Raw genomic sequence first — 27,578 nt, 5'->3', positions numbered from 1 at the left:
AACATTATTTTTTAAGCAGGAAGTGAGTTCATTTTGGGGGGGCGGGTGGGATAGCTTTCTCATTCTTTTTTTCTTTTCTTTTTTTAAAAATCGTCACCCGAGGACATTTTTTCCATTGCTTTTCAGAGAGAGTGGGAGACAGAGAGAAATAGAAACATCGATGTGAGAGAGACACATCCATTTGGTTGCCTCTCGGTTGCCTCCTGCACGTGCCCTGACCGGGGCCAAGGATGGAGCCTGCATCCGAGGTACGTGTCCTTGGCCAGAATTGAACCCAGGACCCTTCATTCTGAAGGCCAGTGCTTTAACCCCTGAGCCAAACCAGCTAGGGCTCTTTTTTTCTGATTGAAAAAATAATACTTATTGTACAAAATAAAGTATAAAAAAATCTAAAGATATGAACAAAACTCACTTTCCCGATTTATACATTATGTATATCAACCAAAATGGGATTACATTCGCTTAGCAATATATTGTGAACATTTTTCTATTTTAACAAATGTAGGTGTATGTAATTTATAATGTTTAGTCTTTTGTTGTCAGACGAAATCATAATTTATTTAACACTATTAAGTTATAAACAAACTGCTACGGACATGCCTGTGCACCTGTTTTGCATGCTTGTTGTACTGGCTTGGAATTACGTTTGTGATTCAGAGGGATGTGAAATGAGATTGTTTATTATCTCTAACATTAAAGAAATCTGAACTATATGTAAGACAGTCGAGGGCTGGTTTGGTGGTAACCTTTCTAAATTTTGTTGTTCTTGTTGAGTGGCTTCCATTCCTCATGATTTAAAAGGGCTGCGGTAGCTCTTGCCATCATGTCCACATTCCAAGCAGGAGGAAAGAAGATGGGTGGGAAGAAGAACAGTCTCCCCAGAACCCCACACAGTACTTCTGTTTATCCTGTTGCTTGTTGAAAATTTGAGTCTGCCACAGCTTACGCCCAGAAGAAGGGAGAGCAGATACCCAGAAGCAGCCTGCCATCTCTGCCATACCATCTGAGTGTGCCCTTGGTATAGCTTCGTGGAGGGGGAGTCGGTGGATCAAAGCTTTTTCAAAGCATTTTGTTACATGTTGGCAAACTCTCCTCCAGAAAGATGGTACCAAATGAAGTCTTGTTATGATCCTTAGGAAGGCTGTGGATTCTTTTGTGAGCATTTTATGGGCATTTTTAAAGCTATTTTCCTGAAGCTGCGTTTTCTTTTGTTTAAACAGCACATTCTGCAGAGGGTGATGTGGGGATTTTTGATATATTTACAATTTTTTCCTCAAAGTCTATGTCTATACAAGTAAAGCATTCATTCCAGATCCTGGAAGGACATTTGCCTGAGAACTTAAATGTTATTTTTACATATTTCCTCCACTTTTAAGAAAACTATGTGGAGGTTGAATTAATAAACTAACCAGACTGAAGGTGGCTCTCTTCCAGTTTGAAAAGTCTCCCTGCTGGTTAAGGAAAAGGCACAGGGAAAGCTGCTCTGCCCGTCAGTGCTGGGACGTGTTTGATCCTGTTACCCTGCGGGGTGGCCATCAGCACCTCCAGAAATACTGGGCTCACCTGCCTGTGGGTCCCTTCTCTTGGGTGAGGCCTGTTTCTCTTTCAGTGAGAGGATTTCAAGGGTCACCATTAAGGCCGAATTTGTATAGTTTCTGTTTGGACATGAACAAGTTTGGTGTCACTTGGTTTCTGGATTCGGTTATTCAGATCAGTTATCTTAGCCTTTTTCATCAAATTTCTTTATCTTGCATACATTACAGAATAAGGTTCTCTTTAAAGTTAGAAAAGTGATCCGCCAAAGTGTTACCATCCCTGAGGAACCGTAGAACAGCAGGTGATTATTCTAGTGCTGCTCTGTAGTTAGAAGCAGTTTGAAAAAAAAGTATATGACAGTCAGCGACTCGGTAGATGGAAGTACCTTGTATATTCTTGCAAGTTCCCTGTAAGTTTAAAATCGCGTCAAGGTAAAAGTTACATACACGAACGTAGCTGCATATTTTATATGACAGTTAATACCCGCTGTAGAGAAGAACAGTTGGGTTTGGAGGGGAATCAGTCACAAAAATTGAAACAGACATATTTCTATTCTTTGTTAAATAAAAAAATTAAAGCAATAGCACATTTTTTAACCTCAGCCTGGTTTACAAAGCTAAAACCCTCTCTGGAGTTTGCGCAGACATGCTTAGTATAAAACTGTAGTACTTTTAGGCTGAATTTTGTTTTTCCATTTCTTGTGTCACAGAGCCTCAAGTCTTGTATTTATGTAACCTGATCTGTACCCCCACATTTTGAGGGAACTGGGGGGGTTACCTGTTGTCACCATATAAATGATTAAAAAACTAAATTAGCCTAAGCATTCCTGTTAGAAAACTATGGGAAGCTTTCACATACTGTCTTTCTAGCATTCAGCCTGACCGCGAGGCAAAATCTCTTTCTCCTTTATGTCTCTTTCTACTTGACCGTGAGGCTGAAAGTCTTGGGCTGGCAGGGGCTGCTCACCACACCAAGAGGACCTACCCAGCACTAAAGGAATCCCAGCTTTATCTTTTTCTTTCTTACACTGGGTTTGCGTTGTTATTATTAGAATGCAAAAAAAAAGTGGGGGTTGGAGGAGCTGTCTGAGGCTGGTAGGTAGCTAGCTCTTTTGTGATTTTAATATGTTTTTGTTTCTAGATCAATTATTACTTAGCCATTCTGGCTATGTGAAATTAAGTAGTTTTTTGCAGTGAGTTGATATCCACCATTATTCCCCCCCACACTGGGGGGGGGGCAGTTCATTGTACCAATGGGGGTTTTGCATTTGAATTTCTCATATCTCTTTAAACAGTTGTGATAGGCTTTCATAAGGGAAAGGAGGGGAGTGAATATTTATACTGTAATGTATGTCTGACACTTTTGTTACTTGATGAAATATTCAAAACAAAAATAATGCTTAACTGGTATTCACCGGTTAAGGTAAAGTTCAAAACCACTTTGCCACTCTGCCTCATTTGGGTGATACTTTCAACCAAAGATGCCAAGAAATACTTGTAAAGACACATTGTGGGTGGGTTTAAAACATGAAACATAAGCAGCGTTGCCCAGTGAGTATCTTCAAGGTCCCCAGCACCCCTCTCCCCTCTGCATGGAAGCCTTTTAATGCCTCAGTTCTTGTCTTTGATTCTCCAATAGGACCCCGGCTCTGAAAAGCACCCCCAGTCTTCTCCAGACTGGGCATGGGGTTCCTGCCAGTTTTTCCTCTAGTTCCAGTTGTTACGTCTTTCAAACGTGCAGAAAGTGACTGACAACCAGATGAGCAGAGCCCAGGGTAGCTCACCCTCTTCCCAGAATTAAAAAAAAAAATCCACACTAACCAAAAGGAATTGAATCTCTTCATAGGAATAGAGAAGCTAGACTAACCCAAAAGAATTTTTGGTTTTGAGGAGGCTTTACCTTCTTTTTTGTGGCAGGTGACACTTAATTCACTTGGCCTCGTTAGGAAAAAGAGAAAGGAGGGCAGCCGCGGTTTAGCTATGAGGCATTTTACATTTGGAGTGGCTTAGGGGCAGGCAAGCATTGTGTCAACGTCCCATTTAAGAACAACTGGAAAAACAGCATGTCAAAACGTGTTGGGCACGGAGAGCCTGGAAAAACAATTTTCAAAGTATTTTAACATTTAGAGCAGCTCAGTGGCTTAAAAACAAACTCCTTTTAAAAATTGATCGCAAAATTAAAGCTGTTTCCCAGATGTCAGACGCAGCTGATACGGCGAGTGTATCTAACATGCAGCTATCGAGGTAGAACGTCAGGCCCTGGTCCACTTATAAAAACAATGAAAGTGGGGTCTGGGCTCTGTTAACCCCCACACCCTGCATTATTTCATTGTCACTACCTCCCCACCAGTCTGATTGTCAGCTCCTAGGGCCCATGCTAGGTCATCTTCTGTTAACCCATCCTGGAGCAGAGGACACCGAAGGCTCTCCGGCCGTATGCCTGTTTATGTGGCGTGAATTCAACACCGCACATCTAGCAGATCCCAGTACTTGGGGACAGCATCGCTTCACCTGGAGAAACAGTACCGTGCCCTGACCCTAGAAGGAACTGGCTATGATGGATATACTGAAAAACTATAATATACAGAAAACCTAGTTGATTGTACATTACGGGCCATTTGAACGATTTTCAGTGGTAATTTTCCCCACGTCCGCATTTGCCTAAACTGATCTTGGAACTGAATCCCCACGGAAGATACAGCTCCCCTGTAAATTGGCGTCGAGTGAATAAATGGATGAATGTATTGCGCTGCATGTTGATAACTGACTTCTCCATTCACGACACGCCTCAACTCTTCGCCACTTTCCTCACTTCCATCTGTATTTTTATTTGTGGGGGGGGGGGAGGGGGAAAGTGAGAAAAAAACATACCAAGCACATAATTTATACTTGATATCTTTAAATAATAAAACAGTGAAATGAACTCTTATGTTGTTGTTCAGATTGAACACAAGAAACTGCATGTGATTTGTAAATCTTTTAATAGCATTTTTATCCTGACATGAGGAGAGAAAAAAATGCCAAGTGTTGATAGTAAGACCTTGATACAAAGCTTTTATAGGCCTCTTGGCCTGAGGCAAACACGCAATGGAAGACGCAGGCCTGTCCCTTTTCTTCTTGCTTTACTAGGGAATAGGAAAATGAGGCTAGGCCAGAGCGTAGCTCAGTTTGCAGAGGCGACGTGTTTGCCTACATTGGGTGACATTGGTCTGGGGGACCTCACCTGGCACCATGGGTTAGCTAGCGCTGCAGCAACTGTGGCTCACCCTCAGATCAGGGTCGGTGAGTCACCCCTCGGCTGTGCTGGTGAGTCACTGGCTTCCCAGAGCGGTTTTCTGCAGAAGTGTGGCGCACTCATAGCGTCCCCTGCTTTTCCACCCCAGGGACAAAGTGCTGGTAAATAACCCCCGCAGTTCCTGCGGCTCTGACAGTCTCAGGCGGCTCGCACTGGGCCCAGGGCGACCTGGGCCGGCCTGACTCAGCTCGGCCCGGCTGCCAGCTCAGCAGTGAGTCCGCGGAAAGCCCGCGCCCGGCGCCCGAGGGGCTCGGCTGGAGCAGACGGATCCGCACAGCTGGCAGCGGCGGAAGTGCTCGCAGCCTTTCACGCTGCTGCTAATTTAAACAAGTGGAGGCTTCTTGGCACGGCTGCCATGGAAGTCGAGGATTAGGGCCTGGGAGTTAAAAATACAATCCCTGCCATTCATTCGAAATTCCTGAGAACTCTGAAATTTTTTGAATTGGCAAGTGAATGGTGGAGACCGGAAGCATGCACCAAAATAATGCCGCTGGTTTTGTATCATCTTTTATTAAGGGATCCTAAAAAGCCCCCTCTTTATATGCGAGTTATTATTTGTGTGTCATAGACGGCAGCTATGTTTGATGAGCTGCCTAAGTGAAAATCTGACCGGAACCTTTTAACTATAAATTCCTTGTGGTTTTCAAAGAAGGATGAGCTTTTCATCCAACAGGCCTCTGATGTGAGAGTCACCTGTGTGGAAGGGCGTGAGGGAATCGGTCTGTATAGCTTCGGGACTTAATCTGTGAATGGTATGAATGTTTTGCTAATGGATGTGTCAGCCTTGTACATTTGCAGCCTGACTTTTACCTCTTTGTAGCTTTTATTCCTATGCATTGGACTAGCAAGAGACGGTGTTGTTTAGGATTTGGGCAGAACAGAAAAAGAATTGTAACCAAGTATAGTGCTTCAAAAGCTGCTTTGGGGTGATAATTTTAAGGATGACAACATGGGAAGGAGATTGATGGCTTTAGAAATAAAACGGGACATTAGCTCTTCTGCCAGGTGAAGAGCCAGCATTCTCTTTCTGATTGTCAGTGTATCCAAGTTCAAAAGCAGACTCCCCATTTTCCAGCTGAGCTGATAGGGTTAAGCAGAGGGGAACAATATACTGGATGGCTACTAATCAGGTGGGGTTGCCAGTTTACATGTGGGCCGTGAGCTGCCCCGGCGATGGGGCACCACGGTGACCAGCTCTCCCGTGTTCTGGTTTGGGTGACAGCAGAGGAACTATCTGGAGAAAGAATGTGCATCTGGGCCTGGGAGAATTAGTGACTGTGGGTGCCAGCTGTCTTTGGTCTTGTGGTTAAGACCCACCTCTTGTGTCGGTCTGGGAAAAACGTAAACAAAACAGAAGGTGCCACTCATAGAAATGCAAGATATGAGTAAGGTATGATGTGTCTTTCCTAGGAAAATTAAATAAGAACACACTGCTAGCATGTTTAATTTAATTGAAACACAGGCAGCATTTATCCCTGAAATACAACAAAAAGGCAAACTAGCTTTTGCATATTTGTATTTTATTTATTTTTTAATCCTCACTCGAGGATATTTTTTCCATTGCTTTTCAGAGAGAGAAAGAGAGAGAAACATTAATGTGGGAGAGACACATTGATTGGTTGCCTCCCACACTTGTCCCTCTCTGGGCTGGGGATTGAGCCTATAACCGAGGTACGTGCCCTTGACCGGGAGTCGAGCCTGGGGATCCTTCAGTCCACAGGCCAGTGCTCTAACCACTGAGCCAGACCAGCTAGGGCTGTATTTTAATTTTAATTGGGGAAAATTTCACAACTTTCATGTGAGTCTTGGGCAACACTTCCTGCCATGTGGTCCAGGATTAAGCACTGGCACAGTGCTTGTTGTCTGCGGACATGGGTCAAATTTACTTGGCCAGCCCTACCTGGGAAATTACCAACTTCATGCAAGTCTGTTTCAGTTTTCATTTTTAACACTGATGGATTTAATCTAACCGGTTCACAACAAACAAGTTGCAAAGCTATTTCACTTAGTAGTTTTTAAGCAAATAATCTTCAGTGTATGTACTTTGGTTATAATATCAAGAGGGTGGTGATTTGGCATAGTAAATCAAAAAGGTTTTTAGTGTCTGATTTTAACATCAGATAATTTACTCATGCCTTGAATCGGGCCTGTGAATATTATGGGGATTGCAGCAATATTGCTTTTCAGATGTCTGCTATGGGCAGAACACTTTGCTCTGCCCCATAGGGTCATTTGGGATATCAGCACCCCCGAAAAAGAGTGAAGGGAGAGGTTGAGAAGAAACTGGGGTTGTCAGAGGATGAAGCCGAGTGGTACTGAATGTGAATTGAGTTTTGAAGCAGTCAGCCTTGGTTGTATGACCCAGGCTGCCTTTAACTTCCCATCTCCTTGGCGTGGTTCTCTAACTCCTAGCTAGGGGGTGGTGGAAAAGAAGAGGCAGGTTAGAGGCTGCTTCCAAGTCTTGTCCTAACAGCTCTGTTGGTAGGGAGCCCTGAGTAATGTCTGACACTAATGTGAAACTAACATATTAAAGAAGTGAGAGGGGCCCAGCTAGAATGGCTCAGCGGTTGGACATCGACCTGTTATCCAGGAGATCGCGGTTCGATTCCTGGTCAGGGCACATGCCTGGGTTGGGGGCTCCATCCCCAGTGGGGGGCATGCAGGAGGCAGCCGGTCAATGACTCTCATTGATCTTCCTACCTCTCTCTCTTTCCCACTCCTTTCCCCTCTCTGAAATCAATAAAGACATGTTAAAAAAAAAAAAGTGAGAGGGGAGATGATGGGGGGTAAACAGGCTTATATTTGAAGGTGAAATCTTTGCCCATGGAAATAAGCAAGCAGCTTATGTTGCTAAGGACCCTAAATTCTTTCAAAATTAAGTACTCGTAATCATTCCTATTTTTGTATCTTCATATGCTTCCAGCAATACAAAATGTATTGCATAGGCCCACTCTATTTCAGAGTCTTTGTTATGTGGCTTCCTTCCATAAAGCTGGTGTAATAGGTCATGAACTGGAGGGTAAATTCATCCAAAACACCAGGCTTTTTCCTGGGCTATGAGAAGCCGGTTGATTCTAGTTTTACAGATAAGATTTTATCTTTGCCTTTAATGGTTCTGCTGTTAGTCAGGGTTTTATATTTACAAAATGCTTTTCCTTTTTATACTTACCTAGTACATCTCGCACAATAGGTATAGTGTGTCCCTGCTTGTTGAATAAATTTGAACCGTTGCTGGCCTCGGGAAGGCTGTGGCTGTGGCTGCCCTCCATGTGTTCACTGCTGAGGGAAGCCCTGTGAACTGGTCCCCAAGTCTGTAGTTTCCCAGAACAGACCTGTTTTACCTTCACAACAAGGAACCAGTGTGTCTGTTATTTATTTTTATTTTTTACCTACTCTCGTGGATACAGGTACTGAGACTAGGATGGGTTAAATGATTTACTCAGGTCACACAAGGTAAGAGCTAGCATTAAAACTCAGGTATGTGTGACCCCAGGACTGTGGTCTTTCCAGAGCCCACAGAGTCTCACAGGAGGCTGGCTGTCTGGATCCGAATCACTCCTGGGCCCTTGGTCCCCATTGCCCCTGAAGTCAAAGTACTACTCAGGTAGGGTGGAAGAAAACCAGAAAGACGGGAGGAAGGGAAGCCTGGAGGCCTTCCTGGTCATCTAGGTGAAGGGTTGTTCAGGAGCCTTGGAGGAAATGGGACTAAATTCACGATCCCCTGCAGGCTGATGGAGGGGCCAGGCCCAGAGGGGATGGTGACTGGGATGGTGGGCATGCCGCCCCTCCCCCGCTGGTTTCAAAGACACTTAACTCTAAACAGAATTTCCTTAATAAATAAAATGGCTTTTTAAGTTTGTTTCTATTGAAGAACATCAAGAGGGTGGAAAGAAAAATTATTTCACACAACACAGTTTCTCATAAGCTACCATTTCCAGACAAATATCTTCCCAGAGAACTGCCCACCTTTCTGCCCCCCCCCCCGAGTAACTGAAGGTCCTGGGAGCTGAAGCTCTTCCCAGACCTGGACGGCTCTCGGAGCACCTGCTCCTGACGGTGTTGGAGGCGAGGATTGGTTTAGCTCTCTCTGCAACTGAAAGAAGGCAGTCTGGGAAGCAGTGGTCAGAGGGACCCTCAAAGGGACAGGGAAAGACCACCCCATTATTTTTTGTTAATGGACACCTTTTCCACACACGCCCAGGGCCTCAGTGACACCCTGCAGCCATTTTTTTGTCACCTAGGGCAGAAAAAACCTTTTTTTTTTTTTCCAGTGGGGGGTGGAGTCAGTTTTTCTTTCCCTTAGGAACTGGTTCTCTTGTCTTTATAAACAACATGGGGCCCGGTAATTGATTCCATTTCCCTTCTTACTTGGCCACACGAAGACAGATCTGCATCATCTTCCTTCTTGTCTTTTTGTGCCTTCATGAGTTTTTTGTTTTTACTGGTTGTGAAAACAATAGATAGTCCACCGTTAAAAACCTGGAAAGTACAGAAGAGTTTAGATAAGGGGTGTGTGGGGGGGAAGCACCGGTGAGCCATTGCATATATCAACATAAAAGTTTGTTTTTTTTTAATCTTTTTTGTTTTTCATATACATATATATATATGTATTTGGGAGAGAAATTAGACTTTTAAAGGTGGCACAGATATTTTCTTGCAGTAGATTCAGCAAGGGAGTGAAATCAGGAAGGAGGTGGGAGTAGCAGGGAAGTGGGGATTAATCTAGCTAAACTGTGGGCCCTGGCAAGCAGTAAGGTTACACGGAGAAATGTGAGAAAGGAAATGACTCAGTAACTCAGAGAGGGAGCCCAGATGAGACAGCAACATGGAAGACCGAGTGGCAAGTCCTACGTTTGAGAATGGGATGAGGGGCGCTAAGTGATTTGAACAATAGGAGAATTTAGTTTTCAGATCAAATCATCAGCAATGTATTAAGTTCTTGTGGGTAGTGCCCTTGCATTTGGCATTCAGACTGGGAGCCACCCTGGACCTCATCGTAGAAGCTGAGCCTTGGGGCAGGCAGAGCTGGTGCCCTGACCATCTGCAGAGGCCCGGAATTGGAGTGGCTTTCTTCTCAGTTGGGTCAGAGCAATGAGAACTGCTCACTTAAAAAGAGCTCCCTCTTGTACTCGAGTCCTTGGGAAATACTGTGAGTGACACTTTTAATTAACAAATCCTCTGGGAACAAAACTCCTTCAAAAGCCTTGGCTGGGTGTAGAGTTTGAAGGGTGGGCTGTGGAGGCTCCCACGGTCCTGGGGGAGTTCTGGGACTTGAAGCCATGGCCGAGTTGTACATCTTTGGGGTCAGACCTATCGGAATGACAGCCAGAGTGTCCTCTGGCCAGAAAGCCCTGCGGTCTGTCCCCTGGGGATGGAGGCTCGCTAGCCTCGGTGGCAGTTCTTAGGCAAGCTGGGCTCATGTACCACTGGAGTATGGGTCTTACTGCTCTCCCCAGATCCGAAGCCACTTGTTTTTTTATTTTTAAAATTTATTTTATTTTTCAATTACAGTTTACGGTCAACATTATTTTGTATTAGTTTCAGGTATACATAGTGGTTAGACAATCATACACTTTACAAAGTGCCCCCCCCCTCCAATATTTCAAGTACCCACCTGGCACCAAACATAGTTTTTACAATGCTGTTGACTCACAGCCCACTTGTCCAGAATGGCAGAATGGGGGACCCGCATTTGGGGAATGTGCCAGTCTGGCTCCTGTGTTCCTACTACTGACTGTAGCCGAGTGACCGCAGCCGTGTCCTCACATGTCTGCTGCCTTTCCATGTAAATCGCTCCGTCTCCCCTGGGCTGTGCTCACACTGGTTCTTGCCCAGATCAATATTCATGGTGTCAGCGGGTCTAAGAAGGGCTCCGGATCGAGAGAGTGCTTCTTCCCCTCTGGTACCGTAGTGGAAAGTATTCATTCAGAACCTGCCTACCTTGGGAAACAAGTTTTAATAGTATATATAGTCCTGAACAAATAGTTAGTCAAAGGATTTCTTAGCTCTAATTACTTTGCTAAAGCAAATTACTTAACTTTGACTTCCTCATCAATGGCTCTCTCACTTTGAAGGCCTTTTATAAACCCCCTGAGGCTGGCTCTGTGTTTCTACAGAACCAAAAGTTGACAGAAGTACTTTATGAAAGCTTTCAACAGAATTACAGTTGTTAAAATGAAGGTGTAAGTAAGACCATTGTTTCTTTTTCATATTTTTTTATGCTTCGGTAATTGATTCTGATCTCTCTAGTTCAGTCTCTTCCCCCTCTATTGTGTGTTTTTTTTTCTTCTTAACAAGATAGTGTTTTGTTTTGTTTTGTTTTGAATTCTCACCCCAGGATATTATTTTTTAAAAGCTGATTTTAGAGCACGAGGAAGGGAGGGGAGATGGAGAGAGAGGGAAACATCCATGTGAGAGAAACATCAATCAGTTGCCTCCCACACTCGCTCAGACTGGGGATCGAACCCACAAGCTAGGTACGTGGCCTGACTGGGAATCGAACCAGTGACCTTGTGGTGTGTGGGATGATCCAGCTAACTGAGCCACCCAGCTGGGGCTTAACAAGATAGTTTTGTTTCTTCGATTTTATTCCTCTCGCTTCATTATGGATAATTTTTTAAGACTGCTGATGGCTCCTACAGTAGTGAAGCTCAGCAGTTGAACTTAATTTGCCTTTTTTACCGAGGCTGACCCCCACACCCCTTTTTTCAGCTCACTTAAAGGTATTCTTGGGACACCTCCAAGTTTTCAGTCCAGGCCATGGATGAGTTCCCCAAGGCAGTAACTTCCACTCTGGGATGGAGAAACCTGAAGAGGAATTTTAGCAGGGTAGTGGCAGCATTTAAATATGAGGAAACAGAAGCAAAAGACAAATACAACTTCAGTTAATAATGGTAATAGCGGTTTCCAAAGGACACTATTGCTGTTTATGATTCAGGCGTGTTTAACCAAGAGCAATCTTTCCCCTTTTCCTGAGGATCTAGGAGGGTCAGTAGTGCCTGGGGGTTGGCATTGCCAGTTGGTTTGAGAGAGTCCAGTCAATCGTAAGACCTAGAACAAAGGGCTGGCATATTCTGTTCCTGCTATCAGTTTTCTGTCTTTGATAAATCTAGAAGGATCTCTGATACATTTTCTAAAACAAGGTGGCGGCACCAGATGATTATGCTCACCTTTAAAAGACAAATGTGATAACCTCTCAAAAAAAGACGGGGCCCGTGAAGTGGCACAGGGTTTATAGACGGCACTCAGAATGGCTTGTGATGGGGACTGGAGGCAGGCAGAGCCGAGGTCCCGTCCATCCTTCTAAGGACAGATCGGAAACTGGGCAGACGATTGCTGTGCTACTTTCTCTGAGTCAGACATAATACCGAATGTTGGCAGTTGTGTATGACCCAGTTTTATCGTGTTTCCCTCAGAGCCTTCATGCCCCAGCGTCTAGGTGTCTCCAGGACCTGGCGCTCGCCCGCCTTCCTGCACCTTTGGTCCTCAGCTGCCTGGTCGTTACCTTGCATGGTAGAACCCAAGCCTCTCGAGGGGTTAGGCGTTATACCTACATGGACCTCGGTGCCTCGCCCTTAGTCAGGGCTCAGTACTGTCATTGTTATGAGGTTGGTTTCAAGGCCCTGTCTTTGGCTGAGGACAGGCGGAGGTGTCCTCATTACGTCAATTATATGAGCCTCCAGAGTGTGGGAGGGCTGGTGGCCCTGCATCTGGAGAGGCGATGAAGTCCCTGAGGAGCTGGGCATGCAGGCTCCTTGGGCTGTGGGGGGGTATGCGGGGACGTGTCTGTCCCCAGTAAGGCAGAAAACCTTAAGAGGGGCGACTGGGACAGGTAAGTGATGGGCTCATGTCTGCAGAGAGTCACTGCAGACTCCCCGGTGTGGCCCCATTGGAATGGAGGGTAAGTGACCTGCCCTTGGGTTAAAACAATTACAGTGTGTCATCTGCTCAGAAGCAAGCCCTAAGGGAAGAAAAGCCAAAGTCATGGGCCTGTTGTGCTGTTATTGGTGATGATGAGGATGATGTTGACAATTAAAAAGGTAATTGTTTTCCTTCCTTTAGTCACATAGAAAAAATCACCACATGGCAAGACCCTAGGAAGGTGATGACTCAGCCCCTGAATCACATGAGCCTCCACCCTGCCGCCACTTCCTCGCCAGTGCCCCAGAGGTCCATGGCCGTGTCCCAGCCGAATCTCGGTAAGCCACGCTCGGGTCGGAGGGGGTCGGAGTTGAGCGCGGTGTCCGCCTCGGGGCCCGCCGGTGCACCCCGAGAGCATCCTCGCCTGTCCCCGGCTGCATCACCTGCAGCCGCCTTCGCCTGCTTTCCTTGGCCTGTTCGCTGCAGGTCACGCCAGGCGACCTGGGGTTTACACTGCAGGCCCAGCCTCCCCTCCAACGCCTTTATCGAAGTTCTTTGAAAAATCATGCAGGCCTCCTGTCTTCATCTGGACTAAAGTGAGGAGGGCACGCAGCCCCTTTCTGTGACTTTGGTCCCTGAAGACCACCAAAGGGTACATCCTGGTCTCGAATCCCTTTCCTTTCCTTCCCCTCTTTTTTTTTGCATAATGTATGACTGATACCAGGGTAGGTGTTTTCTTGCTTTATCTCATTAAATTCTCACAACAGTCCTGCAAGAAGTGACAGCATTCCCGTTTATAGATGGGAAACTTGCTCAGAGTCCCAGCTTGTGGGTAGCAGAGCTGGAGTTTGGGCTGAGGTTGGTTTGATCTTCGAACGCATTGAATCATGGCATGACCTGCAGGTGGCTTCTCCCTTACCTCCCTGGGATAGTTGACTTACGTCATTTCACTTAGAGTCTTTAAGTATGATTTTAGACTTGGAAGAGGTTATTTTCCGCTAATTGCCTTTACTTCAAAAACTAAAATACTGCCCAGCAGAGAGAACCAAGATGTGAATTACTAAACTATAGCAACAGAACTAGTCAGCTTTTGTTGTAGCCAATCTCCCCTCCCCCCAAAGGCTAAAAATAAGACGGCCATTCTTAAAGTTTTCTAAAAGATGATACCATTTTCAGATAACATTTCCATTTAAGATCAAATGTCTAGATACGGCTTTATACACAGAACAGTTAAGTTTAGAGGAAAAAGCTCATGTTGGATTGGCAGGAACGGAAGCCCTTTTCCTGGACACTCTTCTCTCATACTGTGGCTTAGCCAGTGTGAGCGTGAACTTAAGTAGACCCAAGTCAGCTTCAAGTAAATATATGGACTGTTCTTCCAGGGAGTTTGGACCTACCATTTTAAAGCTTGCAGATGTAAAATATATCCGAAAAGCAAACGACTTGGAATAACCTCCACTGTGTTACTTGAGTAAAGGGCAGGTCAAGGAAGATGGTATAAATGCTTCTACCAGCCATGGTGAGTCACTGTCCCCAGCATATAAAGGCTCACGTAGAAAGCAGGTGCAAGTGCAGTAAAGAAACCACACATTAGGTAGCATTAGAATAGTTTCAGAGTTTGTTTAACCATTTACTTTTCACTAAAAATTCTAAAAACTGATTATAAAGTGTTATCCTTAACTTTATAATCATTATAATTGGAAAAAACCTTTTATGGACCTGGCTGAAAAAATTCAAACACCCTTTCAAAGAGATGTTCAGAAAGCTGAGTCTTCTCTGATCTCCATTGCGCTGTGCCTTCCACGGGCTCAGCCAGGGTTTTCAGTCACATGCAAAGGCTAGCATGCTTTACCCACTGTTCTGCACCTTGCCTTTCCCGCTTCGATGTCTGTACATAGAGAGCGGCCTCATTCTTTAGAAAAATTGCCTAATAGCTCAGCACGTTGGTATGCTATAATTATTTTATTTAACCAGCCCCCAGCTGATAGATACTAGTGTGTTGCTAGTACATAAAACACTATCGTTAATTTTTTTAAATTGTGCAACAAGTAGGAAACAATGCCTACACTCACACGCACACACACATACACATAAAAAGCTCCATTGCTGGTAAAGGACATCTAAAGAAATTGTAATCTGAATGTCTGAAATAAGCTTACCTGTGGTTGAATAAAATACCCTACTTTCCGGATTTCAAATAAACTGGGGCGGTAAATTTCTCAGGGCACGTATTCTGGGGTTTTTCCAATAACATTTGAGTATTTGCCCATTACAAAGTGTGCTGCTAGCCTATAGACAATCACAGATGTGTCCCGTAGATGGAAATACACTGAGGAATGCAAAGTAAGCGCCAAAGACGGGGACAACTTAGAGTCACAATGTGGTCTTAATAACAAATGATTTACTCAGAATATTTTATTTTAAGCTAAAAGTCTGCCTGTATTTTTCATACTCTTTATTATCAATCAATAAAAATATAAAGAGCAGATTCTTCTCCTGGTTTTTAAGATTTAGAATGTGGTATTTTATTATTGTTATTTTAGAAATAATAGGTATATACCGGTGTTTGTATATATTACATATAATATACCTATGTCACATACACTAGCATATATGCACATATATATGTACGTATATGAAAATCAACATTTTGAATATGATTTAAGATTTCTATTCTGTTTTACATCCACTGCATTTTTTTTCTTTTTACCTTTTACCAGATCATACGGTCCTCCTCCTCCTAATTCTTAAATCTAGAAGTTTGCTCTTTTCAGGGAATGTAGCTGACAAATAGGTGAACTTAAGTGGTATGTCCCCTTCACTGGGCAGTATTTATGTATGTGTGAAAATGACGTCAAAATACAGTTAATAACATTACTGTCAGATTATAGAGACCGTACCATTCATAAGCTAATTTTATGTATTTCTCTAGCTGCGATATAATCAGTGGCATAGATCAATACAGTCATCAGTAAATCTCCTTTTATTGGGATTCTATGTTTTTCTATAGATTAGGTACATAGACCTGGGGATCAGACTGTCAGAATTTGAATCCTGGCTCTGCCCATTACTAGCTTGGTGACTGTTAAGTTACTTAATTGTGCCTCAGTTTCCCCGTATGTAAAATGAGGATTATTTTTATAGTATCAGGTTAGCATAAGGTGATTATATGAGTTTATATGTGTGAAGTGCTTAGATCCGTGCTGTAAGTAAGGGTTTATTCTTATCACCATTTTTCTTTGTGGAAAGAAAGCTTTATGTTTTATTTAATTATAGAATGTTAGGTTTGAAGACAGTTTCATTCTTTATTACAAAAACCCTGAAGGGAAAAAAGATTTCTTTGGGGCTGGTTAGAGTGCGTGATGTGCTTTAAATTAGGAACACCGTATTACTGTCAGTGAGGATAGCGCCCTCTGGTGGAAAGGTTTTAGTGTCTCCCTGCCCTTCTGAAATGTGGCTTGTTTGGGGTGACTTTGTAAACATGGGGCGTACCTTGTCAGGCTGCCTCAGCATCTGGTGAAATTGCACCTCGCTACGGGATGGCAGATGCGTTGTGTGTCTAAATGGACAGACTTTTCAAATGCTTGAGTGAAATGAAATACTCTGCAGGGGAAAATGTAAAAAAAAATGTTTTTGTACTTTTTTCAAATAACCATTGCCAGTTTTGTCCAGTTTTTAACTGAAGTTTTTGTTTTCACATTTGCCAAGTTATGTTGTCTGTCAGGTTCTGTCCAGTTTGATTATCTTTGAGCAGATTAGTGACCTCTGAGTCTGAGCCCCCAGAGATACCCAGTAAATGGAAGGGGAAAGGAGTCGTTGGAGGACTTGAGACTGAAGAGGAGAGATTACCACTGAGGCCGACAATTTGTAATCCTCGCTTTCATATAACACAGTGAAGGTGGAAAACTACTATACTTGTGAAAGTTGATATTTAAAAAAATTTTTTTATAACATATATATTTTTAAACACATATCTTAAATCTTTTGAGTGGATTGTTGGTATGATTAATTACTATTAATAACCACTAAATTTTTGAAGGAGTTAAAAAAATGAAATAGAAAAAAGCCCAAAGACTCTACACAGGCCCTATTATAATATACAGAGCAATGGGCTGGAGGAAGATGGAGCCTACTGAAGAGATCGGGCTGTTAGGGAGGTGACGGGGGTGGGGTGGAGGGCAGGGGACCTTTTTGTTTAGTGGTTAATGGGAAGAACGTGAAGTCAGAACTGAGTTTTGTTGGGTTAGGTGTTCGTGAGTTGCTTCTGTTATTTAACCTCTCGGGGTCTCCTTTCCCTCAGCTCTGAAATGGTGGCAGTGAGAACACCTGCCTCATAAAAGTTGTTTTGAGCATTGAGGTTGTCCATACACCCTGATACTTGGCCTGGAGAAAGACCCCAAAGACGTGTCTTGTTAAAACTCATTGTGACCAGAGATAAAGGGCCGTGGGGGAGGTAGAAGGAGGGGATGGGGGCAAATGGTGACAGGAGGAGACCTGGGATGGTGAACATACAAAACAGCATACAGACGATTATATAATCGTGGTAACCTGGTTTTCCCTCACGTTTCTGGCCCCCGTGCACTGAAGCGCCTGTGTGCTCCCGGCTCAGGAAAGCCCGGCCTCGGTTCCTGCACTTTGTTCGTTTGGGCACCTTTGCTGTCACGCTACAGAAATAATCTTTTTAAAATACATCTTTATTGATTTCAGAGAGAGGAAAGGAGAGGGAGAGAGAGAGATAGAAACATCAATGATGAGAGTCATTGATCGGCTGGAGCCCGCAACCCGGGCCTGTGCCCTGACCGGGAATCGAACCCCGATCGCCTGGATCCCAGGTGGACGCTCAACGGCTGAGCCACGCCCGGCCGGGCCGGAAATCATCTTTAACCCCGGACAGCAGTTGCTGGTGACCTGGCTCCTTCACGGTCACGCCGTTGACAGGGAGCTTGTGAAGAGCAGCCCTGAAGTCACGTGGCAACATAACATCTCCCGTGTGGTTTTTTAAGGCCTCACCTGAGGATGTGTTTATTGGTTTCAGGGAGAGAAAGAGGGGGGGGACCATCAGTGTGGGAGAGAGACACCCGCCGGCCGCCTCCTGCGCCCGCCCCTCCCGGAGGCAGCCTGCAGCCTAAGCACGCGTCCTGACCCGGAGTCTGACCCGCACCCCTTTCTGTGTGCGGGGTGACGCTCCAAGCAGCTGAACCACCTGGCCGGGGCAACAGTCCCATGTTTTAAAGTGTTTTTTGCCAAGCCCTGGCCGGTGTGGCTCGGTGGATGGGTGTCGTCCTGTGCGCCGAAAGGCCACGGGTTCGATTCCCAGTCGGGGCCCATGCCCAGGTTGCGGGCTTAATCCCCAGTAGGGGGCGTGCGGGGGGCAGCCGATGGATGTTTCGCTCACATTGATGTTTCTCTCTCCTCCTCCCTCTCCTTCCCTCTCTCTCTCTCTCAAAAAAAAAAAAATCAATTAAAAAAATCTTTAAAAAAAAACCACCCGTATTTTTGCCAAGAGAAAGTGACATACAATTTTGACTTTTGGGTGATAATCCGAACAGTCATAAACCACGGTGTGTGCTGGGCTCCTGTCACAGGTTAATGGCCTCTTTGCTGGAATGAGGCCCCTCCTGGGGGTGCCAGTATTCTCCTAGACAGGACAGGAAAAATAGAGACTGTACAAAAACTTGGCCGGACTGCCAGCCCTAGCGGGTTTAGAAACTTTTGTCTAAGCGCAGCCAGAGTGTATTTTTAATGCTATAGGAATTTAAAAAATATCACTCACATGCATGCATGCACGCACGTGCACACACGCACACACTGCCCCCTTTGAAGGGGTGCCATCCCCTAGGCCAGAGTCATGTCATCCAGGTCTGTCTTCATCTGTCCTTCAAATTACAAACATATGCATGTTGTTTTGGTTGTGGTGTTTTTTTTGTTGTTGTTTTTGCAAGGCATGCTTTTTAAGACAAGATGGAAATAAAATCTTGTCTGTGCTCATTTGCTGAGTTGGCCCATCTTCCATCTAGGAAGAACAGAGACAAAACCATTTTATCCAAAGCAAACAGAATAGCCTAGCATTGCTTAAAGCCTGTAGGAAGGTAGCCTGAAAGTTTTAAGTGTCAGATTTTTATGTAGCATATCTATTTCTTTTTCCTGTGTTTTTTTCCTAGTGAATTTTATGTGGTGGGTTCACGGCAGACACATCTGGCTCCTGTGTTTTTTCCAGCTCTGACATTCTCAAAACTTTTTGAACTTTGTGGTTTCTGCAGGATAAATTAGCCTAAAGTGCACTAGCACACACATACAAACCCAGAGAAAAACTGGCAGCCTCCAGACTTTATGGGGGAGGGTGGAGGTGATGGACCATTGGTAGGATCGGGGTGGTGGAAAGTGAGTGTTTATGGAAGGGAAGGAAGACTCATGGGCATGGGAAAAGGGGAAACACTTCCAGAAAAAAGAGGGTTTTTGTTTTTTAATTTTATTTTTCAATTACAGTTTATATTAAATATTATTTTGTATTAGTTTCAGGTGTAAAAGCGTTTTTGGTTTTTTTTTCTTGATTAGAAAAAGAAGGTACAGTTTTCTAAACTCTATAGAAAATATTATAATTTCTTCTTAGATCGATTCGGAGGAAGCCAACTATTAACATTTACTCTATTTAGTCAGCATTATTGAAGACTGCTCTTGGAGTTTTCCAAAAGGAGATTCATTACCTTTCCTTTCTTTGAAAGATTTTAAGGAATTTGTGAAATGAGTGCTGAAAACAAATTATCAACTGAGGGAGGAGAGAGAGAGGGAGACAAACATCGATTTGTTCTTCCACTTACTTATTTACGCATTCATTGGTTAAATCCTGTATGTGCCCTGACCAGGGATCGAACCGGCAAGAAACTTGTAGATTTTATTATGTGAAATTGAGGAATTTAGGTAGGAAATCTCCTGTTCGATAAGAAATCTCAAGATCCATGAAAACTGTTTGATGCCACAATTTTCCCAAGAACATATTCTTCCAGATAAAAAACCTACATTGTATGCTAGATGAACACTTTGGAAACCTGTACACAAAGATGTGTTATTTATAATGTAGCCCCCCTCTCATTAAATGCTTATAATACAAAAATAAATATATTTTTTACCATTAAAATAATAGTTGTAAGGACTATGTGGCACATAGAAAACTTTGTCAGTCTCATTTCATAAAGCAGGCAGAATTGCTTATGCTATGATTATAATTTTATTTTTTAAAAAGACTCAGATTCTCTTCTCACAAGATTTTGCCTTCCAGCTGTGTATTTCTAGCCCCTAGCCAAGGACATTATGTGGCACAGGTGCACCATTTTGTAGAACAAATTTATTTTTAAACATTAATAGCCTGATTATAGTAAAACTTTTAGATTGGGAGTGATTCCCTTTATTTTTTTCTGTAATGTGGTTATATCGCTTTTAATGTAGCTAGGAGAAAAAAATAGAGAACTGCTTGGTGTGGTTTTTATGGTGGGAGAGGAGGGTGCGGTGTTGGGAGGGAGGCTCTAGCCCCTGTACCCCCAGCCCCCCCAGCCCCCATGAGCAATATGGGCAGAAGCTTGAATGGTCGAGCTTGGGCAGGTGGCCTAGTCCAGCTGTGGCCAGCAAGGATTCCCTAGTCTCTAAGGTCAGTGTTTCTCCATGCGGGGCCCAGGTCCGGCACTAGCTGTATCCCGCGGGGCATTTGTCAGACACACACCTTCGGCATCCAGCAGTCTGATCGCTCCACGAAGGACAGTGGTGGGTGCCGCGGGGAGCACTGCCTGGGCCGCACCCCTAGAAATCCCGCTTCAGGCAGTGCGGGGCGGCCCGGGAACGGCTGCCGTTTCCATGCCCCAGATGCCCGCCGGCAGCCAGGTAGGGCCCACAGGAGAGCTGAGTCTTAGTCCCGAGGCTGGGGCATGCCCTCGTCAGCAAGGCCAAAACCCGACTCAGATATTTAGTCTTTAAGCCCAGTTACCCGAAGACAACTCCAGGATGCTCACCAACTTGGTGACTGACCTCTTTGTCCAAAATCGACATTCACTGTGGCATCGGCATTTGGCACTCTGGCACGTGTGCGTGTGAGTGCACACAGAGCGCTGGGCACGTGAATGCCGACGCCACTTTCCATGAAGTTTTGACCCCAGCCATGCCAAGTCCACTTCAGAAACTCAGTGAAACGCTGCTGTTTGGGATTCAGATCATTGAACTGCGTTGTCTGATTCGCAGGGTGCGTGTGTGAGCTGCCCCGAGCGTGGCTTCCTGACAGGTGGCTGGAAAGTCCCGCCTCTGCCACCTAAAGTCCCCAGGGCGCCCGAGCCCCAAGGAGACCAGAGCCTTTAGGACGGAGGGCGAGGGGGCCAGACTTCTCCTTAGGCCCTTCTTCGTGTGCACTGCTTTCTTTTTTAATTTATTTTTGATGGAGTCTGGTCTCTTCACCAAGCCGTGGGCCCCTGTGGAGAGTTTTAAAGGTAATTCTGACAGTTTTAGGCCTATCTGCCGGCCGACTTCCAGTGTGCGCCCGGGGAGCTTCCTTGCTGTGGCCTTTTTTGCCTTTTTTTGAGGCAAGGGTGCTCTGGGATGGTTTGTCGGTCAGACACTTGCACCAGACTGATAAGTGCCGAGTGCCATTCGGGCACTTTTCTTTGATCTCCCCTTTGGGGGCCCCCGGGATGCTGGCCCGCCTGTATGTGACCGCCTCCCCGCCCGGACCAGCCGGAAGATGGCCCTGGTCTTTTCTGGAAATCTAAATTTACCCCCGGTGTCTTGCAGTTGCTGGTGGTCAGGGACAGCTGTTCCGCCACGCTCGGCTCGGAGTAATTCTCTGTGATGGAGTCAGCAAAATAATACCATAAAAGAAGCCAGGAAAACAAAAGCCTTCATAGTCTGTTCTCATTAAGTGCTGAAGAGAGGAGACCACCCCCCTTCTTGCTTTTAGAAAAAAGTAGATCCTCAGCGTATTTGAGGCAGCAAGATTGAAGGAACCCCCTCCTCACGTTATGTAATTACTGTTTGGTCACTGTAGAAAATGCTGATCAGCACAAAAACGAGACCATATAAAACACTATAATCTGACCATTGAGAATCACACTATCAGTTTCTCATATATTTGTCTTTTTCCAATACAAACGTTAAACAAAAAAGGTTGGAAAATCCTCTACGTTCTTTTTCTCCCGCTCACATATCGTGAGCATCTTTCCATTTCATTAACTATTTTCCTGCAATATTTTTTGATTTGCTGTTTTTATTGGAAAAGTAGCACAAACATGGCAAAAAATCCAAACAGTTCCAAAGGGTATTCATGACAAATAAGCCTCCTTCACACTAGAACCCTCAGCCTGTCTCTCCTCCCCAGAGAAACGACTGCTACCAGCTCCCCGAGTGAGTATTCTAGAAATACTCCGCACCCACTCATGCATGCTTGGATATATTTCTTCTTAACGCTTCATATATCTTAGAGAACTTTCTAAATCAGAACTTCTAGATGTATTAGGTTTTGTCAGCAATATATAATATTTCAATCTATTGATGTACCATAATTACTTAACCTGTCCCCTATGCTAGATTTTTAAGTTCTTTTCTGATTGTTAGCTATTATTAAAAATGCTACAGCCTTTCTGGCATGGCTCAGTGGTTGAGCTTCGACCCAGGAACTAAGAGGTCACTGGTTTGATTCCCAGTCAGGCCACATGCTCAAGTTGCAGGCTCAGTCCCGTGTGTGTGTGTGTGTGTGTGTGTGTGTGTGCAGGAGGCAGCAGATCAATGATGTTTCTCTCTCATCTTTCTCTCTTTCTCTCTTTCTCTCTTTCTCTCTTTCTCTCTTTCTCTCTTTCTTCTCTTTCTTTCTTTCTTTCTTTCTTTCTTTCTTTCTTTCTTTCTTTCTTTCTTTCTTCCTTCCTTCCTTCCTTCCTTCCTTCCTTCCTTCCTTCCTTCCTTCCTTCCTTCCTTCCTTCCTTCCTTCCTTCCTTCCTTCCTTCCTTTCTCTTTCTTTCTCTCTCTCTCTTTCCTTTCTTTCTTTCTTTCTTTCTTTCTTTCTTTCTTTCTTTCTTTCTTTCTTTCTTTCTTTCTTTCTTTCTTTCTTTCTTTCTTTCTTTCTTTCTTTCTTTCTTTCTTCTTTCTTTCATCGTCTGTCTGTCTGTCTGTCTATCTATCATCTATCTATCCCTCTCCTTTCCTCTCTCTCTAAAAATCAATTAAAATTATTTTAAAAAATGGTACGATGTTCATCCCTACATGTAAGTCCTTGTGCCATATGCTGTTTATGTAGAGGATAATTTTCATGGGTGGATTATGTGCATTTGAAGTTGTAAGAGATTTTCCACTTCCCTCCAGAATGGTTATACCAATTTACACTCCTACCAGCAGTGAGTCAAAGTGCTTCCTTCCCCTGTTCTGACCAGTAAGGTCCATGACTGTACTGTTTAGTCTTTATAATTCTGATAGGTACAAATTAGACTCTCATTGTTTGATTTCTTTGTTTTTTAAGTTATGAATGGACTTGGGAAGATTTCTGTTTATAAATCATTATATCATGTCAATGGCTGTATAATATTCTATTATGTGACTCTACCGTAATTTATTTAACTAGTTCTTCTAACTGAGAGACATATAAGCGGATTCTATTTTTTTTCATTATGAATGATGTTGCAGTAAAATTTTTGTACATAGGTTTTTGTACCTCCCTTTAACCCCCTCATTTTTTCCAGTTTCTTTGGAATGTTAGTAAAAATAGAATTATTCCTTTAAAAATACAATTTTGACATGGTTCACTTTTATGGAACTAAACAAGTAATTGTTTGCAGATGCACTGTGTGTGTGTGTGTGTGTTGGGGGGAGGGATTTGTTTGGGGTGCTACTTTCCTTTACAAAACAAGATTTAAGGTTGCCTCAAAAAGTGTATTTTTAACCAGGCACCTAGCTTTCCCACTAGGTCTGCTTTCAGCTTGCGTATCCATATGTTTTTGACTAAGCCATAAATGGAAGTTGCATTTGAAGTTCCCTGGCTTCCCAGTGCTGCGTGTCGTGCATTTCATTCCATATTATTTTCGGCCTTTTCCTTTCCAGTGTTATATTTCTCAGACACCAGTGAAGAGAGAGTCGTGAGTTTTCAGTTTTGCCAAGAGTTAAATATTTGCAGAGCTGGAAAAAATAAAACAATTTTTAATGTGGCTGATTTAGTCCTGGCTCCCAAGATTTTCATTTAGCTGCTTCAAAGCTCACATTTTAACTATCAAGAAAAATATTCCCTTTGCACCCTTATCAACGGCCGCGATGCCTGAACTTATTAGAATGGAGCTAAAACTTCTCCCCAGATGGAAATGAATCATCTCATCCTAGTGAGGTGGGTGCTCCGGCAGCTGCACCTGGGAGGTTTCTGGACGCCTTGCTCCATCGTGTGGGCTGTTTTCTGTGGGTGCTGCCTGGGACCCTGCGAACGAGGGGTGCTCCTCTGACACCCCACTTGTCTCTTTGCTTGAGCCCTCTCCTCTGTCTCTAGTTTTAAGCACACAACTTTCCCCCTGCGATTTGAGGGAGCCCCAGGGTCCAAACTGTATGAAATTGGGTGGCTTTGGCCTGGGACATTCCTTCCTGGAGCATGCTGCCGATGTTTGCATTCGCCGGTTCCCCCTCTAGCTGCAACTCTGCCCTCCTTCGCTCGTTCGTTTTTCCTTCTATTAAGATGCCAACATGGAGCAGTTTCTTCAGCTGTGACCCTGGGAAGTGAGGCCCCTTCACCACAGGGCCTCAAGCTTTAGGGTCAACGCACTCTCTTGGAGCCCGGGTTCCCTCCAAGGAAACTTGCAGTTCTCCAGTCCCGGGTCTTGTGACCCAGCCGTGCAGAGCTGTTTCTTCGGAAAGACCATCCCAGCCGGTCCCGGAGGGCAGCTCTTTGTCCACCATTCCCAGGCTCTCTGGTTTTGAAAATGAGACACCCCCCTTTTAAAAAAATTGAGATATATTTGAAATATAATATTACTTTTGTTTTAGGTGTACAACATATAATGATTGACACATGTATGTACTGCAAAATGATCGTCACCCAATAAATCCAGTTAACACCCAGTCCCGCCCACAGTCCACATTTTTTCTTATGATGAGAACTTTTAAGATCTACTCTCTTAGGAACTTTCAAATATGCAGTACAGTATTATTAGCTATAGGCAGCACACAGTACGTTACATCCCCAGGGCTTATTTATTTTAGAACTGGACATTTGTGCCTTTTGACCACCTACACCCAGAATTATTTCTCCATTAGCAGTTGGTGTTGGGGTGGAGGTGGGGAGCTGGGAGGAACAGTGAATGTGGGGTGTCAGAATCATGCAGCACATATTACAACTAGGGTTCTCTCCCCTATAAACCCCAGTCAGCTCTCAGAACTATTGTTTAGTGAGGGTTTCCTCAAAGATAAATGATGCACAGGACAATGGCCCATATATGACGCTGTTTCTCTGGACCCCGCCAGACTGGGAATTGTTAAGTGCCAGGGAGTTTAAGGTGTGTATAGGGAAGTTTTTTCTTTGTTGTTTTTGTTTTGTTAATAAGTCACTTTTTATTTTGAGATAATCTTAAATTTACAGAAGAGTTTCAAATATAGTACAAGGTACTCCATGTACCCTTTGCCCAGATTTGCCTTTGTTCATTGTTTATGATTTACCACATTTGCTTGTGTGTGTGTGTGTGTACTTCTTTTTTTCTGAACCCTTTGAGACTAAGTTGGAGACATAATGCCTTTTTACCCCTAAATATTTCAGATTGTATTTTCTAAAAGGACACATTCTTACTCAAGCACAGTATAGAGGTATCAGAATCAGGAAACATAACTCTGGTATAATACTATTGTCTAATCCACAGTCCATATTTGAAATGTCTTCATTTATCACCATAATGTTCTTCACGGCTCTTTTGGTTTTTGGTCCAGGAGCTCTCTCAAAGATCATGCATTGTACTTGGTTGTCCTGAATCCTTAATCTTTACCTGGAATAATTTCTTAGCTCTGTGTTTCTGGACCTGGGCATTTTTGAAGGGTATAGGCCAGTTATTTTGTAGCTTGTTTTAAATTTGGGCTTGTCTGGTGTTTCCTCATGATTTACATCCTGGGCAGGAATGCCACAGAGGTGGTGTGTGTCCTGCCCAGTGCGTCCTCTCTGTAGGCAGGTGGTGTTGAGTTGTGCAGGCTGCGTGATGGTGGCTTTCGTTGTATGGTTAAGGTCGTGTCTGTGGAAGGCGGGGCATGAGGAGGCAGAGTGCCTGGGTCAGTTGGCTCCTCCGATGAGCGATGAGCGTGTTCCTTGAGGACAATGTGATACGAGGAAAGCTTTTTGGTCTAGCACGTCTCCATCAGAGATGGCCTCAGGCTGTGTAAACCATTCTCCCTGAATGACAGGCAAATGGCCATTTGTGGCATGCTCAGTATTTATTTGGACAAATAAAATAATGTATCTGTGCAATTATATATAGAGAGATATTGTTTTATTTATTTATTTATTTATTTTTATAGGAGATGGCAAAGGTGACTTGCCTGGCCCAGGGTATTATTATTATTACTATTTTTATGGTTCAAAATATTACAGATGTCCCTTTTGCTCCCCACTGACCCCTTTCACCCCTTCCACTCCCCTCCCCAGTCCCTCACCACACCATTGTCTGTGTCCTTGGGTTATGCATATATGCATATAAATTCTTTGGCTAATCCCTTCTCCTCCCCCCCCCCCCCCCCCCCCCCCCCCCGGATATAGTTTTAAAATGAAGCTGTGATGTCTCCATCCATTTATTCCCTACTCTTGCTTCTTAACAAAACACTTAGTTCAAAAGGATACATATACATAATTGAGTTAAATTGGGGTAAAGGGAGGCAGTGGCTAAGAAAACATATTATTTTATTAGCCAAGGAGAAACATGCATACCATGGGTCCTGTGTGGTTGCTAGAGGTGCCTGCAGATTTGGCTTTGAGACCTGGGGACTTTGTTCAGTTACAGGATTCAGAGCATTTGTGAGCAAGGTTTGCCTAGTGATGGGGAGAAATCTGTTTTTCCAGGGGTTGGTGCCCAAGAGGGAATCCTAACTCTAATTCCCCATAAATGACCCACACATTGGGGTCTAGGACACGGTCCTCAAAAAGTCTCCCATCAGTGAGCACCAGGAGCGTTAGAGAAAGGCTTTCTATAACCGCCCTGAAGGATCTGCGCAGACCAGAACAAGGGTCCGCGCCCTGCCTGGGGTGTGTCAAGGATCAACTTTACAATATACAGAGTGGTGTCTTCTTTGTTGTTGTGTGTTTTGTTTTTGTTAAGAATAGAACCCCTTTGGCACAGCCTTCCAAATCAAATTTAGGGGTATAGTTTTTGTTTTGTCTTGTTTTGCTTGGGGCTAGAGTCTCTGTTTCAGTGTTTCAGAGCAGAGCTGCCCTGGATTCCACTCCCTGACCCCACCCCACAGCTTTTTCCTTTCTTCCTGGAAGAGGTCCCTGAACCACCTCACAGACTGAAGGGACACTGGCTCTCAGACAGTTTCTCCAGCTCTGCATTTCTTCAGACTTTTTTATTTTACCATAGTGTATGAGGCACTCTGGCAGTTTCCCATGTAGTCGGAGCAGTGAGCCAAAAGGACATTGCTATCCCTCCGAAATCGAGGCCAACTACAGTGCTCCCCGCAGCCACGAGGCCCCAGGGCCCTGCTCCCTGCCCCCTGCCCCTCAGCCACGCGGGCCACGCTGTGGCGCAGTTACCCCCAGCCCACAGGCCAGGCACCTTCCTGCCTTAGGACCTTTGCACTTACTATTCCCCAGCCTAGGTTGGCCCCCCTGCTGATATCTGCACTTTATTCAGATTTCTTTAGATCACATATCACCTCCTCAGAGAGGTCTTCCTTAAGTTCCAGGCCTACAGTAG

General features: G+C 44.3%; 1 protein-coding gene across 2 annotated transcripts in view; it reads left to right on the top strand.

Moving 5' to 3' along the window:
- WWTR1 (WW domain containing transcription regulator 1) overlaps window positions 1-27,578 on the top strand; it is a 124,323-nt gene that overhangs the window by 60,314 nt on the left and 36,431 nt on the right. For both annotated transcript variants that reach the window (XM_087818079.1, XM_087818080.1), the window contains exon 3: window positions 12,892-13,028. In XM_087818079.1, coding sequence (XP_087674205.1) covers window positions 12,892-13,028 — 137 coding nt within the window. The remainder of the gene's footprint in view (window positions 1-12,891; window positions 13,029-27,578) is intronic.

This window comes from Miniopterus natalensis, chromosome 6, assembly GCF_054644295.1.
Source record: "Miniopterus natalensis isolate mMinNat1 chromosome 6, mMinNat1.hap1, whole genome shotgun sequence".
Lineage (NCBI taxonomy): Eukaryota > Metazoa > Chordata > Mammalia > Chiroptera > Miniopteridae > Miniopterus > Miniopterus natalensis.
The sequence above is the reverse complement of the archived record's forward strand: the minus strand, read 5'-3'. Positions and strand labels throughout refer to the sequence as shown.